This window comes from Haliotis rubra, unplaced genomic scaffold, assembly GCF_003918875.1.
Source record: "Haliotis rubra isolate DU_JTF1 unplaced genomic scaffold, ASM391887v1 Scf664, whole genome shotgun sequence".
NCBI classification, from domain to species: domain Eukaryota; kingdom Metazoa; phylum Mollusca; class Gastropoda; order Lepetellida; family Haliotidae; genus Haliotis; species Haliotis rubra.
The window spans coordinates 246,135-262,978 of NW_025767373.1; the positions used below are offsets into that span (position 1 = coordinate 246,135).

The window sequence follows — 16,844 nt, forward strand, 5'->3', positions numbered from 1 at the left end:
ATGTTCTGTGCTTGCCAGACTTCAACTGCACGTTACAATAAACAAACAGTAACATCACAATAATTGCATTGCCATTTTGTGCGAATCAATTCTCATAGTTTACTTTTTCAAGAATATTGTTTCCAATCGTTTTAACTAATGGCAGCAATTTTGTTTGTTTTTTTATTACTTATCTAAATTGCTCAGATGTCCAGTAAACTTACCCTTGATATTTGTGGTCTTAACAAACATAATCCACCAAAAAAACTACTATAGACATCAAAACAAGGTTATGTCTACCGGCTGCCGGACTATATCGCAATTTAAAAATTGTAAATAGGAGACTTTGTAATTACTAATGTGTGTATTTATAAACACACAATATACTGACTCCGAGCCGACAGACACCCACAAGTACCCCATTTTAACGTCTTTTAGGACGAGGCAGGGAATCGAACTCGCGAATTTGCACTCTCCGGGCGGACACCCTAACCACTACACCACAGAGGCGGTAAACGAAGCGCCGAATGGGTACAAGGTATAACATAACAACAAAAAGCAGGTATTATAGTGCGGATACTCGAGGATGGGTAAACGAGCAGTTAAACTAACGAGTAAATAACGTCTCTGAATATATGCATATAACAGATACAAACAGTTCCTTTTAAACGGAAACAGTGCCCCAGTGAGATGGGAGATTCTGAACCTGAGCAAATCTAGACCTGCTCCATTTGGCTTAAGCATTGTAGAAAGGGCAAGGCAGAAAACAACGTACTGCAGCTCAGGGACTGTGAGAAAGACTGACGAAGTTCCCTTGTGACGAACACTCACCTCGGTGCCTTCAATCCATGCGTATCCGTCATTGCTGAACGCGGGCTTGATCTTGGTGACCGTTGACCCGAAACCGGCACCGCTTCCTGCTGCCACTTTGATTTTCTGAATTGACGCTTTGTTGCCAATGTACACTTGGAAGTACCTCTGCTGCTTCAGAGTGCCATATCGTACAAAGGGAGAGAACCCTGCAAATGGTGGGTTAATGTTAGTCTGAGTCCTGTTTGACAGAGATTGTATTATTTACTTTGATACAAAACCAACAGCAAGGGTAGTTTGTTGTAAGGGACAGGACATAATTCATGGCTGGGGGTTGGGGGTGGATGTGATGATTTTAAGGTGGGGTCACCATTTGGTTCTGGGGAGGTGTGTGTGTGTGTGTGTGTGGGGGATGAGTTTTGTACACATGTACTAGGGGGTGTCATTGACTTGATTATACTACATGACATTCAGCATACACATCCATGGCACATCATGGATTCATCCTCACAGTCATAGATCTCTGACGCGTCTGACGGTAATATCCAATCCTTTTATTCGAAGTTAAACAGTGTGTGTGCGTCTAGCTCGATTCTGTTGTGCCTGAATGTGATTCTTACATTTGTATTTTCTTCACGAGAAATGTTACAATACGTTTGTAAAACAGTCAGGTTTCTGACTTAGTACCGGATCCTGAGGTTGGAGCTTCCATTGTGATTTACAAGATGACTATAGCACTGTCTTTAGTGATTGAGACATCGATTTCGTTTGTGTATTTTGTTTTGTGTTTTGTATCGCCTAACGTGGATTTTGGCACGGGATCTAACGGGGTCGCGTGATACGGTGTCCTGGCTGCTTCAAGTCACCCCAGGTGCATTGATCCGTGTACTATCAATGGACTGTCAGGTCCAGACTCGATAGACTTATTGAAGCCTACATAGAACTTGAATATTGTGGGGTTAAACAACAAACAAGATTCTGTTTGATACCTTACTTTCCCCCGAACACCGTCACCAACATTCTCTCCAACAAATATACCACTTCTGATGATAACGCCATTTTTGACGTTGGCGTGGTCGAATATGTGAGTGAGTAAAGTTTTACGCCGCCTTTAAAATTATTCCAGCAATATGTCGGCGGGGAACACCAGAAATGGGCTTAACACATTGTACCCATGTGGGGAACCGAACCCGGGTCTTCAGCGTGACGAGAGGACGCTTTAACCACTAGGCTACCCCACGCTGAATGGACGAGATAATTTCGTTTCTCGGAGGCACTGTTATTGGATTTTGATCCGGCAAATCCATATGTATGGTATCAAGGTAACAGGAATTGTTTATCAACCCAAAATTTACATTAGTATAAATAATATATAATACATTTCAATTTTACGACGATTCTATCAAAGACAATTACTGATAAAACTGCATTGTTTTAAAGCTGCGATTGAGTGATAGTTTCAATTTTGAAGCTGTGGCGATGGGGAGCCTAGTGGTTAAACTTCACATGGGGGGTGAGTGATGCTCGTCTTTGGTCTCCCCCGTATTGCTAGAATGCTTCTAAAAGCGGCGTAAAATTGCACTAATATATGTCGTAAAACCGATGTCATAGGGATTTGGGGGCAAAGGTACTGGAGAAAGCTCTACCGACCAAACACTCAGATGTCCTATCGGCTTTCACCCTACCTGTTCCACCGATGCGTCCGTTGACGGGTTCACCCCCGGTGTAGTGGTCTGGCGAGCCGGAGATACGGCCGTCAAGGATGCCGGATCCCGTCAACAGAGACGTCACGGTGCAGGTAGTCGCTGAAACATATTAAATCTTGCATCAATGATACGTAAACAGCAAACTAAATAATAAGAGCAGATTTTTTGTCAGAACGAGAGTGACTGATCCAGCTTACCTATCATAATGTATTCTTTGTGTAATCAACACTGGTGTACACTTCACTAAATATCTAACTGATATGACAGCTAGTCATGTACCCATGAAAATCGAGTTCTGTCAGGAATTTCAATATTAAAACACAGGTAATCTGCTGGATCACAATTATGATTCATCTTAATATTAATCTGCAATATTATCATAAAGTTGATTTTAGAAATATTATATTATACGAATACTTCATAAAAATATGTCATAAAAAACAAGGGTTTCAGATATGGTTGGAATTTCGAATGCGAAGTATGAATCAACGGATAACATTTGTTCAATTAACATGCTACTATGAGTCAGCTTTAAGCTAAACTGCCGAGAAAAAACATAGTCTGTCTCACAGTCCCTGAACCACATTATTTTCCCTACTGCCAAGCCCTCTCTGCAGTGCTAAAGCCCTAAATAAAGCAAGTCTAGATTTCCTCAGGTTCAGGAATCTCTGGTCTCCCTGGGGCTCATTTTCAATTTAAATGGGCTTGTTTGTTACTATCAAAATTATATATATTCAGCATTGGTCTAAGAAAAAGATAGCATACACTTGGAAATTTGGATTTGACCAATCAATTATAAACGTTATTAAAACGTTACTGTCAAATACACTACGTTTATAATGAACTGACATATATAACGAACTGTCTTGTTTTGTTTCTTTCTTCAATATTTCGGACGAAATGCGTATAACGAACGTCGGTAATAACGAACGTAAGTTAATGGTCTAAATGAGTTCTTTATAACCGTAGCTGATTGCACATCACCATCGAAGATACTCTACTTTCTTTAGCTCTACTGTTTACAGATTGTATCTGCACAGATATGACCACATATGTCAAGACTTATCTCAGTTTACCTGTTTTCTGTACTACAGTGACGGTGTGGTTGACGTAGTTCATGTTGCACGAGAAGTCCACTTGGTCGTTGTAGGTGTTGACAGCGCGGAGGTGCGTCTTGGCAGCCGTGGCTAGGGTGATGACGGTGTTGAGACCCTGGACCGTGGTAGGGACCTTGTAGGTGGGATGTTGACCCAGGGCGACGGTGAAGGCGAGGACGTCGGTGAAGTAGAACGCACTACACTAAAGTCAGAGAAACGGAAAGCCTGCTGTACTTTATCCCATGTTTAGACCGTTTATTTCATATTAAAAACCGATTTAGACCGATTATTACATGCGTGGTACTACACGTAAGAAGAAAGCCACTGGTGACTCGTGTGGTAAACATGTAATGACTACGATGGCGCTTGCAAGAGAAACATCATTCTGAAGGAGAGACGGAATGGCATTGCCAGGAACAGTGGATTCTTATTGGTATTGTTTATTCCGTATTCGTATACGAATTAACAATATAGGGTGCCATTATCTTCTAAGTCAGTGAATAGTCACTTTCTTCTGTTCAAAATCAGGATTTTGAGCTATTCAACATACGGTATTGATCATTGCTCAGTGTGACGGGCCAGAGCAATGGCGTCGGTTTGTGTTGGGAGGTTCTAGCATACGTTTTTGCTTGTTTGATGTTTAACGCAGCACTCAGCAATATTCCAGCTATATGGCCGGTGTTTGTATATAATTGAGTCTGAACCAGACAGTCAGGTGATCAACATCATGGTCATTGATTTACACAATTGGGATACGATGACATGTGTCAACCAAGTCCGCGAGTCTGACCACCCAATCCCGTTAGTAACCTCTTACGACAAGCACAGGTTGCTGAAGATCAGTTCTAACCCGATCTTCACGGGTTTATAGCACACAGTCGAGGAAAGTCAAGGAAGAATTGGTGGCGACTCCCCACTGCATCTTTGGGGATCGGATGGCATTGGAGTGTAAACTGTTTAAGAGAGCCTTCTGCATGAATAGACTGACAGAGACCGGCGGGATCAGATATCGTTATTTATGGATTACGAGTGCCCTCTACCTGAAGTTTCATCATGTTGTCGTCGTGTGTTTCCGAGCAGTCGATTCTGCTGTCGTTGAGGTTGGTGAGAGAGCTGAACTGCAGGAATGGGGGGAACAGCAGTAACGCAGTCATGTCGATGCTCTCGGCCGTCGACTCGTTGTCGTGTCGCAACAGGCCGTTGATGACAACTTGGGTGCTGGAAACATAACATTGAATTGATGACAACTTGGGTGCTGGAAACAGATGACAACTTGGGTGCTTGAAACATAACATTGAATTGATGACAACTTGGGTGCTGGAAACATAACATTGAATTGATGACAACTTGGAAGCTGGAAACATAACATTGAATTGATGACAACTTGGGTGCTTGAAACATAACATTGAATTGATGACAACTTGGGTGCTGGAAAAATAACATTGAATTGATGACAACGTGGGTGCTGGAAACATAACATTGAATTGATGACAACTTGGGTGCTGGAAACATAACATTGAATTGATGGCAACTTGGGTGCTGGAAACATAACATTGAATTGATGACAACTTGGGTGCTGGAAACAGATGACAACTTGGGAGCTGGAAACATAACATTGAATTGATGACAACTTGGGTGCTGGAAACATAACATTGAATTGATGACAACTTGGGTGCTGGAAACATAACATTGAATTGATGGCAACTTGGGTGCTGGAAACATAACATTGAATTGATGACAACTTGGGTGCTGGAAACAGATGACAACTTGGGTGCTGGAAACATAACATTGAATTGATGACAACTTGGGTGCTGGAAACATTGATGACAACTTGGGTGACAACAGATGGGTGCTGGAAACATAACATTGAATTGATGACAACTTGGGTGCTGGAAACATAACATTGAATTGATGACAACTTGGAAGCTGGAAACATAACATTGAATTGATGACAACTTGGGTGCTTGAAACATAACATTGAATTGATGACAACTTGGGTGCTGGAAACATAACATTGAATTGATGACAACTTGGGTGCTGGAAACATAACATTGAATTGATGACAACTTTGGTGCTGGAAACATAACATTGAATTGATGACAACTTGGGTGCTTGAAACATAACATTGAATTGATGATAACTTGAGTGCTGGAAACATATCGTTGGATTGATGGCAACTTTGGTGCTGGAAACATTTCATCAAACTGGTGACAGTTTGTGTTATGAAAAACATGTCATGAAAACATAATATCATTAGATTAGTGACAACTCGAATGTTGGAAACATCGTTGTTGGAATGTTGGAAATCATTAGTTCGATGACAATGACAACTTAATAAGATTGGAAATGTATATCAGAAGGTTGATGGCAACTTGATGGCTGGCAGCAGATATCAAGAGACTGGTGATACCTTGTGTGTCAGACATGGTGTGTGTCAGAATTGCACATTGATGACATCTTGTGTGACATGTAGTGTCTGCAATTGAGTGATAATGTGACGTACTGTGGGTGTTATCCTAATGTTTGTGTCGAGCACAGTGTCTGCAAAACCTTATGTGTGTGACGTACTGTGGGTGTTATCCTAATGTTTGTGTCGAGCACAATGTCTGCCAAACCTTATGTGTGTGATAACACACGTACTGTGGGTGTTATCCTAATGTTTGTGTCAAGCACAATGTCTGCCAAACCTTATGTGTGTGATAACACATATACCGTCTGTGGTTAGGCTTAGCATGGTTCGTGTGTAACACATGCCTATAGTATTTACATGTTTCCATTGCTCGTTGTATATGTGTTGCACGTTCAGACCTAATGCTCAGTCCGTGCATGCAAAATAGTCAATCAGTCAATCTGGTTTTACGTGGCAACGACGACAGAACTCACGTGGTAGAACCAGAATAATCCACTTCTCCGGTGAACTCAATGCAAGGCTTCTCAGTCCCGTCTCGCAGCGTGACGACCTTGTGTTCCAGGATTACAATATATATTCCTATTTTCACGCCAAGGCTGATCCAGTGCTCGGAACCGTTGGTGTTCGCCGCGGAGTCAGCCATCACCAAAGTCAGGTCCATGCTGATGATGTCATCGTCATACTGCTGTTGGTCAATACGATGAGTCGAACCTTCAATAACAAATACAATAAACTACCGATTAGCTGCATAATCCCAAAGGTAGGGTGTGGCATTTCTTCCAAATGACGGACCTTAGCTATGATGAATTAAGTTCAAACACACCCATAACATCTGGACAAATCGATCTCTTTGTTTGTTTTTAGATTAAAGCCGCACTCAGCAATATTCCAGCTTAACGACGGCGGTCTGTAAATAATCGAGTCTGGACCAGACAATCCAGTGATCAACAGCATGAGCATTGATCTGCGAAACTGGGATACGATGACATGTACCAACCAAGTCAGGCAGCCTGACCACCCAATCCCGTCAGTCGCCTCTTACGACGAGCATGGGTTACTGAAGACCCATTTTAACCTGGATCTCCCTTGGGGCTCCAATAGACTGCGTATATCTAGTCCCAGTGTGGGATATCTGGACTCACCGGAGTTAGTTACGATGCCCATATCAACGTATGCCTTGTCAATCTGAGACGAATTGCGCGTAGATTTCTCTGTAATCGTCAGTTCTTCAGAGTAACCATAGCCCGCTAGATTGATGCCGCTTCCGGTGACCTTGAGGCTTTTGAAGGTCATGACGGCAGAGTCGTTAAGAGGTAAATCGACGTCGAATTTGACAATAGTGGTAACAAACGGAGGAATCATAAGCTGAATCGGGATGGTCTTCTCCTCGTTGATCTTCATATAGATAGGATCTTCCGTCACATTTACTTTGATTGCCGTATCGTTCAACAGGGTCATGTTCTCCTGAAGAAGGAACGGGTTGTGTTGAAACGCGAGAGTGAGTAACACACATCAAGCATAATTCACGAACGTTATTTCATCTATTATCTATTTTGTCTATTATCATCATAAGAGTACAGTTATATTTGGACAGAAGTCTTTCAGAGACATGCCATATTCTTCCTCTTTTTATTTCAAGCTACTCTTTGTAATGTCAAGACACTCTATCGAAATCTCAAGCCAAGATTTCCTTTTCCTTATTCAAGATACCGTGTTAATGATTTAACATTATCATTGTACTCGAACTGTCAAATTAGTTTCTTGAATTTTTCTAACAGATATCCTTGAATTGTGGATACAGTATATTGAACTTTTAACATAATTCTTTCAATTTTTTTAAGCATTTAACTGTAAATTTCTATATATTACCTTGGAATTTTCATTCCTAGATTTCAAGAAAGTTTGAAAGGTAATTAAGTGTCTTCCGTACATTGGCCCAATTTCAAGGGATAGATCACATCGCCAAGCAAACGTATGTGGATACGGGTGATAGATGAACGATGATTGTACAAATCAGAGAATTTGTCCCCATGGCAAGTTATCCTTTCTGATTCTTTGACCAGTCAAGATAATGCTTTAATCATTTGGTTTGCATATATCCCCTCATACCTGCACTTGTTACTAAGTAGGAACCGCCTCCGTGGTGTAGTGGTTAGAGCATCCGCCCGGAGAGCGGAAGGTCGCGGGTTCGATCCCCGACCGCGTCATACCCAAAAGACGTTAAAATATGGTACGTGCTGGTCCCTGCCTGGCGCTCGGCATTAATGGGTACAACAAGGACTGGTCGGCTTGGAGTCAGTATAATGTGTCTGAGTGGGGTATTCATGCTTCACTGCGGCATGGTATCTCAGTGGGCTAGCACTATAAAAGCAGCTTAAGTCTTGGCTAGTACAAGCACCTGCACATACACATACACACGCATGCACGTTGTCATATGAGCGAAATATTCTCAAGCACGACGTAAAACCCAATTTCACCTCACCTCACTAAGTAGGACAGCGTGTAAGTAAGTTTTGCTCGTTTGTTTTGTGGTTTGTTAACCCTGCAGTCAGCAGTGTCCCTAGCGATTGTGATTTTGAGCATCAAACTCAAACTCATAGTCGTGTAAGAACAGGAAATGAATTTGGAAATTCTAATTTTAAAATGTGTTTGTCCAAATGATACGTATTGATATACGTTGCTGAGTATGTATATTTATGGTGTCGGAAAACAGAATATACACAATGTAGTCGGTTATGCACAGGTTTCCGCAAAATGACGACGTAAAACAACATTAACTTGAACACCTCTCGCTGTTACTCACCGGCAGGATGTCTGTGAAGCTGTCGACGATGGTGAGATCGTGTTGCACGATGGCGATCTGCTGGTCGTTAGTATTGAGGCTGCCGCTGAGCGTGATCTTATCCCCGAGATTGACAGTTGCGTTCTTCAGTACCCGAATTACAGCCTCCAAGCGGATCTACAAGCATACAGTACAACCAGAAATTATTGAGAATTTAAAGATTGTAATATTTTATATTTTTTTCACTCATTACTCACGTATTAAATGTGAATATTAGCAGAACATAACTCCAGATTGAAATACAGGTCAACAGTTAGTATTTTGTCAAGTCACCATGGGCAGCAATGCAGGCTTCAATGCGGCGGGGCATACTACTGATCAAAGAAGTTAGAAAGTCGTGGTCCATGCTGTCCCAATATCGAACCACCTCTTCTTTCATTTCAGCAATATTTGTCAGATTGTTCTTATTGACACTTTCCTTCATAAGTCCCCAAACATTTTCTATTGGATTTAGGTCAGGGCTATAGCTTCGCCAATCTAATAAGGTCATATTTTGGGTCCGAAACCAGGCCTGTGAATGCTTTGAACGATGTTTTGGGTCGTTGTCCTGCTGGAAAATCCAAACATTTCCATAGAACACGTGAGCAGATGGAAGTAAATGTCCCTCGAGAATATCTGTGTACCACTCACTGTTCATATTCCCTTCAAATACACAGAGGGCGTTGCTCCTAACACAGATATGCCACCCACACGTTAAATTTAGGACTGTACTTTGGGCGCTGATACAAAGGTTTTTCAGTTTGTTTGGTCCAGAATTTCAGTGTATTAGGAAACAGCCACACAGAACTTTCATCTGAGAAAGTCACATTGTCCCAGTTAAAATTTCTATGCTGTAAGCACCAGTTCAACCTTCGCTCCTTTTGTTCAGGTTTCATGATCGGTGATGGAATTCCTCGACTATTCTGCCAACCCATTGCATGCAGCTCAGTTCTAATTGTCTCCTTACAGACAGCCACAGTTCCTTTATCAATCATATCCAGCCTTAAGTTTTCTAAACTCCTTCGTTTGTTTTTAGAAACAAGAATACCAATCCGCCTCCTATCACCGACAGTCAATTTTCGGGGCCTACCTGCGCCTCCCTGGTGCTCAATACCATATCCATTTGCAATATTTTTCAAAACACGATAAACAGTGGACAAAGGGATGCCTGTTCTACTTGATATCACTTCAGCTGATCTGATGTCCTTGTTATAATACTCTAAATTCAACTCCCTCTTCTCTAAATCATCCATACCGAGGATCGCTGAAAATGTCGTCTGCTAGCAAGTAAACAAAGGGGGATAACTCTTTACAAACTACTGAAAAAGAATTTACGAAGTTGTCTCTCTTGAATGAAACCAAGCGCTTGATAGCTGGTCAAGGTTGTTTATACTAGAAATCCAATTAAACATATTCCTAAAATTCTCAATAATTTCTGGTCATACTATACAAGGCCAACTGTACTCCAGCTGTCAAACAGCTGTGAGAGGAAAACCGGAAGTGAGGTAAGTCTCGACCTTTACCATTTTGGTGAAACCCTTAAATCGGGCGTGGAGCTTTTGAACCAAGCACTTGTTGAACTGGGTTAATTGCTTTTCTATGTTTCTACTGAGATCTATCAAGCTAGCAAACTCTGTCAGCGTATTTCATATGAACCTAGTATACACCATCGAATGGATGATCGTTCCCAAAAGGGTCCGTTTGGGTAGCCTAGTGGTTAAAGCGTTGGCTCGTCACGCCGAACTTCGCCGAAGATCCGGGTTCGATTCCCCACATGGGTACAATGTGTGAAGCCCATTACTGGTGTTTCCCGCTGTGATATTGCTGGAATATTGCTAACAGCGGCGTAAAATCTAACTCACTCACTCACACTTTAACAAAACAATTTTGATCTGTAATCCCTTTGAAGGATCAAGAACGTTATGATAAACATATTTTTCGTTTACGAATTCTGGGTAAAAGAGTAGAGGACGTGTATAAGTAAATGCCCCTCACCCTGTTAGCCATGGTGTCAACTTTGTCCAAACCGATGTTGCAGACAAAGCCTAATCCCAGCGAAGCAATGGCGAAATCACTGTTCGTCCCCAGGGTTCTGCAATGACATGGACAGAAGTTTCCATTCAGACGAGATTATAAAAATGACAGAAAATGCAAGAATGAAAATACCAGAAAAATATGTAAGATTCTTTGTATCAGATGAGTTCATGCACGGAAATTGTAATGTCAAGGTGATACATGATACAGGCATCACGTGCGATATCAAATGTATCATACAAACGAGTATCTCACAGCTGGTCAGTCTTGTTACGTTTTAATGACGATTTTTTAGTCAAATCCTGTCAAAAAAAGTTGAGTTGAGTTGAGTTGGGCTTTACGTCACATCGGCATTTTTCCAGCCATATAGTGACGAGAACAAGTTTGCATTAGTAAACATTGTAAGTACATACTCGGAATGAGTTTTATTTCAAAGACATATATTGATTACATTGTCATTTAAAAGCAGAGAAAGTCATAACATCAAATTTAAAGGCAGGCAAATTTGTTAGTCACATTTCATAGTTACAATTTATTATACAGATCAACTTCCCTCAGGTAGTTCACTTTCAGATGAGCGCTCACGCGGGAGAACAGATCTTTTAGGTTTGTTGCATCATAATGTGAGTCCCTTGCAGACGATAAGTCCACGCATTCAAGCAGAATATGCTTGATGGTGAAAACCTCATCGCAAGAGACACACATGGGGGGTCCATCCCCATCCGTTTTCAGCAGATAGTCATGTGTAAATCGACTGTGGCCAATACGACATCGTCGTAAAATTACCTCATCACGTCTTGACTGACAACCCAAGTAGGTATAACCGATTGTTGGCTTCAATTCATGGAGTTTGTTTCTTCCTACTTGAGTGTCCCACCTTTTTTGCATCACGTCCCGAGTATAGCTTTTGATAGTGGGTTTGAAATCACTGTACGGGATTAGCAGTGGGAGCTGTCACTTTATACTATCAAGTTTTAACCTAAATAATGAGACATTACTTCTGTGAGAAAGTTCATTCTCAATTATTTCCTGATATAGCTACAAAGGTCATTAAACTGGGAAAGAAAGAACACAATTCGTGTTTGGACGTGGTATCTGAGGAATAGATATGTCTTCAGGCTTCACTAGCAGCTGCCGGTTCCACAGTGTAGCGGCTGGGCACGGACTTCTGAGACCAAACTATTCAGCAACCCGTGGAGATCCGGGTAAGAATTGATCTTCAGTAACCCATGCTCGTCGTAAGACGCGACTTACGGGATCCGGTGGTCAGGCTCGCTGACTTGGTTGACACATATCATCGTATCTCAATTGCGTAGATCGATGCTCACGCTGTTGATCACTGGATTGTCTGGTCCAGACTCGATTATTTACAGCCCGCCGCCGTATAGCTAGAATATTGCTAACTGCGGCGTAAAACTAAACTCACTCACTATTCAGTTGCTGGGATTTTAAATACGAGTGTCACAACCTTGAAATCAAGATGCTTGATCCTCAGATGATTTAGTACTCTATGTTCCCTTATGGCAGTCGGTACACGGTCTCAAACAAGTTAGTATTGGCGGGTCCGGATACAATGCAGGCTGATGTATATTAAACTGGTGTTTACTAACGAGATTTTTTCAGATGTTGATAACAAAGTTACAGTCGTCTTAGGGCCAGTTCGATTATTGCGAAACTGGTTTTGGTTTCTGAAACTGGTTTCTCCTGTTGTAAACGACTGTCTAGTTTCGGATACATGGTTTCGAAGTGAAACTAGTTTCTTGTTTTATAAAAGAGTGTATGGTTTCACCATCCGGTTTCAAAATGGATGCAAAATAAATGTCTCAGCTACTATATATGTGGAACGAATTGAATAACAGCATTGCCGAAGGTGATATTTTTGTCATTTTGTCGGGGAATTAACAAATAATAAAGAGATTATATGCTTTTGCAGATAAAGATTGGCGTATATGTAATAATACTGTTACAAGTAATTATATGTATACAAGTTACATAAAACAGTCACGTACAATAGACTGGGGTTTTAAATTATATTTTCCTAGTTCTCAGTTGATTTTTATCATTACTTGGTTACAGAAACTGCTGTTCTATTTTGCCACCAAGATCAGCTGAACTTTGTTTCCGCCATGTTTGTTGTGAAAGAACGCGAAACAGAAACTGCGAAACCTGCGTCGGAGATGGTTTCGAAGTTTCAGAACCCAGCTTCAGGTTTCGACATAATCGAGTGCATGGTTTGCCAGAAACCAAAACCGGTTTAGCATAATCGAATATGCCCTTAAACTGAGATGACTAAAGACTTCACCAGATGATGAGTTGCTAGTGGAATCCTTCCATTCCCCACGTGGTACAATGTGTGATGCCCATTTCTGGTGTCCTCCGCGGTGATATTGCTGGAATATTGCTAAAATCGGCGTAAAACCCAACTCACTCACTCTAAATTAGAACCTTACCTGTTAATATAATCAACTGTAGTCTGGGAATGAGAAAGACAGGGCATGTTGTCTCCTTTTTCCAACAGCCCCATATAGCGGACCTGAAGAACATCTTTCAGAGCGATTGGGGCCATGACCTTAGCGGTCAGTTCCTGGGTCACTGACAGGGGGACGAAGATGTCTAGGAATATCCTCTTGGCCTGTCCTTTGTTGATATCGCTGGAGTTGTCGGTGTTAGTGATCGGAAGGACCCCAATGGAGATGGTAGAAGCGTTGTTCACAGTCTGCCGAAAGGAAGTTCGAGGTGCGCATTTAGAAATCAGTAATGTGGCGATTTATTCCGATTGAGCACCGTGTTTAAACCAACAATCTATTTTCGGTATGAGCATAGGAAACAGCCGACTCTTGTTGGTTAAGCATTCGGAAAACATCGGAATTTAAAGGATTTTCCGGATGATTTAAAGCAATCGAAGAAATATCGCAGGGTTGAAAAACAAGTTGTGTGAAATAATTATCGATAATCGCACAGATGATATGCTTTCTCGATCAACCTGCGATTTGATCCTTGAGATGGCATATTCACTACTAAATAAACTGACTGTGATAAAAACATATACTCCAGTGTTTAGTGGCAGCTAAAGTGAAACAGACCAAAAAAACCCGTTATTCCATGGTAATGTTTTCAAGACGGGTGTTACAGCTGTGCCCTTAACCTTACGTTTGGCAATGTTTCGGCGACCGTTTTCAGATCAGTAACGTTTCCATAACATTTGTAAAAATATAATTCGTCAATTTCAGTTTTCAATTGTAACCTTTATTTTGCCTGTCAGTTTATTAACTAAGCGAAACATACCAACATGAAGCTTACCGATTAATTTCTGTTTGGATGCAGGAATCATCAATCATGACTTTTCAAAGAACTATTTGCACCAATGTCTTAAAGGAGAATACTAACAAAAACAAAACTTTTCATAGGGGTATGTGCATTCTAAAAGTCACTTATGTGATTGAAACTGAACAAAAAGTTTGTAAAATCGCAATAAATACACACAAAACCGTGCTCGTATTCCGCGTATAACGGAAACACCCGACAGTTAATGGTACCACGTGCCAAGGTTCAGTTCCCTTTGACGATACGGAAGTTGATAGATTTTAATACGAAAGAACGGCCACACTAACCTAGAGGAAATACAAAATCTTACAACTATGTGTATGCACAGAAACAGATAGATTAAATTGACAGTTTAGTTTAAGGAGATTTCCGTCGCATGAAAAAGTCAATACTTAATGTTTTTTTGTGTCAGATACACCCACCGTATTGATGCCTGCGGTGCTCGTGGTTGCCTGGACGGTTACAGTCTGAGAATTGGTTTGCGTTCCGTACGTGGTCAAGATATCAAAGTCGTGACTGCCACCGTTGGTGGCGTCTTTCGACAACTGAACGACGATTTCTACCATGACGGTGTTGTCGTCGAACGTTGGGGACGAGATAAGTGTTGACGTGCCTAAAAAGAAAATATATTTACGGTTCAATACTAGTATTTCAATGTTATTTGACTCTCCATACTTTTTTCAGATTAACATTTGACTTGATATGTGTTTGTGAGGGATGATACTGGATGATCAGCACTATTTGCAAAACACACATGGGCATTTTAGAAGTTGAGGTGACGACGAGTGAAGACGATTCTATGGATATACAACTCCTTATTCTGTTAAAGGCGACGTTTGGACATAGATTCACTTGCTTGAAAACGACATTAGAATCTATGTCGACCTTTCACAGAATACAGAAGTTGTATATCCATAAAACTATCTTCATTCTTAAATCACACATGGTCATGAATATATTGAGTGAGTGAGTTTAGTTTTACGCCAATTTTAGCATTATTTCAGCAAGATTAGCGAGGGCCACACCAGAAATGGGCTTCACACATTGTGCTCATGTGAGGAATAACCATGTCAATTGACAATATGTTTTGCAATACAAATTTATAAATTTGGCGAGAATGCTGCATACTGGACAGTGGGCGTCCAATGGGAGAATCCTTTTCCATTTAACATGAGAGTGTGGTTGCAAATTACAAATTTCAGTGTATTGCAGCTTAAAGCCTGTTCATTGTCCCCGAACTATATCATTTCCGCTTCCTTACTATTATGTTGTAACACTATACGACGCAAGGGTTTTATCACCCACTGGTTGAGTGCTTTGTGTTTGTCGTATATTTCTATTGTCAGACCCGAAGCCTCCTGTTTTCTGGACTCGCTCTTTTTGTGGAATAAGGTGGATAAGGGTCAATTGTCATATCCTGATTTCACAACCATCTTAAAAATATTTGTGTGTTATGTTTGCTGAAATACAGTGTAAAAGTGAAAGACCAATTATGGGGACTGATAATGTACTAACCGACATTGGAGAACATGCCCATATCCAGTGAAGCTTTATTGTTAGGGCCACTTGGAGAGTCCTTGGACAACACGCTTTTCACGTCTTCCTTGACGCAAGGCAAGTTGTAACCCTTGGCGATGATACGGACGGAGCAAATGCTGAGTTTGGCGTCGCTGGTGGTGATGTTGATGGTGTAGTATGCGCTGTCGGTGGGTGCTGTTTTGATGATGAGGGTGTAGACTGCAGCGTAGCCAACCAGGGTCTGTGCGCTTCCGTTGTTGATATACGTTATGTACGGCGGTGTAGCCTGCAATGATAGGAGTGAGTGAGGGAGTAAGTTGGGTATGACGCCGCCGATTTGAACGTTTGTTTTTCAGTTTTATCACGAGATTTATGTGGAAGGAGTATTTTGATCATTTGTCCAACCAACACAAATATACTAAGCAGCAAAAGAAATGTCAGTTGGAAATTTCCTTCGCAGAAACGGATAACTGTAAACTTAATGTTTTGATTGTATATTTTTGACGTCTCCTACTTTACCTGCGCAAAGACATTCCTTCCCAAACTCAGAATGGAACCCAGGAAATGGTCTCAAAAACGCAACCTGATCTCGGAGATGGTACGGTGTTCTCCATGTTTTTCATGCAACTCATGCTGCACGCGCTGTTCACAAGGACCAGCCCTATAAAATTCACCCCCAAACCTGGTTGAAACATTCACATTAACACGTCAGCAGGATGCCGCGACTCACGACAGCTGAGAGGAACCAGGCGCTGGGAAGACTTGAAGCTAGCCTCACTGCACAAGCCGTTGCCAATCACTTCCAGGTCAACGTTCGGACCATCTACAGGCTGCGGCAAGTTTCCGGGCTACCAACACCACAAATGATCGCCCCCGTACTGACAGACCAAGGGTGACAACAAGACGACAAGACCGCCATGTTGTGCGGCAGCATGTACAGAATCCCTTCATGCAGGCATCCGAAACAGCACACCAGGCAGTGGGAACACACGTCAGTACTGATACAGTAGGCCGACGTCTTCACAGCGGGAACCTCAATTGCCGTAGACCTTACGTGGACTTCTCCTCACCCCTCGTCATCGGCGTGAACGTCTCCAGTCTGCCCTACAACACCAAAACTGGCAATACAGGCAATGGAGAACTGT

The 16,844-nt window shown here is 41.7% G+C and overlaps 1 protein-coding gene across 1 annotated transcript in view; it reads right to left on the minus strand.

The window, feature by feature from the left end:
- The window catches only part of LOC124257517, a 110,152-nt gene that overhangs the window by 22,769 nt on the left and 70,539 nt on the right, over positions 1-16,844 (minus strand). Inside the window, exons 14-24 of the mRNA XM_046691603.1 lie at positions 15,697-15,985; positions 14,604-14,794; positions 13,308-13,573; positions 10,819-10,915; positions 8,806-8,961; positions 7,145-7,466; positions 6,476-6,713; positions 4,633-4,810; positions 3,572-3,794; positions 2,475-2,594; positions 811-998 (exon numbers count right to left, since the gene is read on the minus strand). Of these exons, the coding sequence (XP_046547559.1) occupies positions 811-998; positions 2,475-2,594; positions 3,572-3,794; positions 4,633-4,810; positions 6,476-6,713; positions 7,145-7,466; positions 8,806-8,961; positions 10,819-10,915; positions 13,308-13,573; positions 14,604-14,794; positions 15,697-15,985 (2,268 nt within the window). The remainder of the gene's footprint in view (positions 1-810; positions 999-2,474; positions 2,595-3,571; positions 3,795-4,632; positions 4,811-6,475; positions 6,714-7,144; positions 7,467-8,805; positions 8,962-10,818; positions 10,916-13,307; positions 13,574-14,603; positions 14,795-15,696; positions 15,986-16,844) is intronic.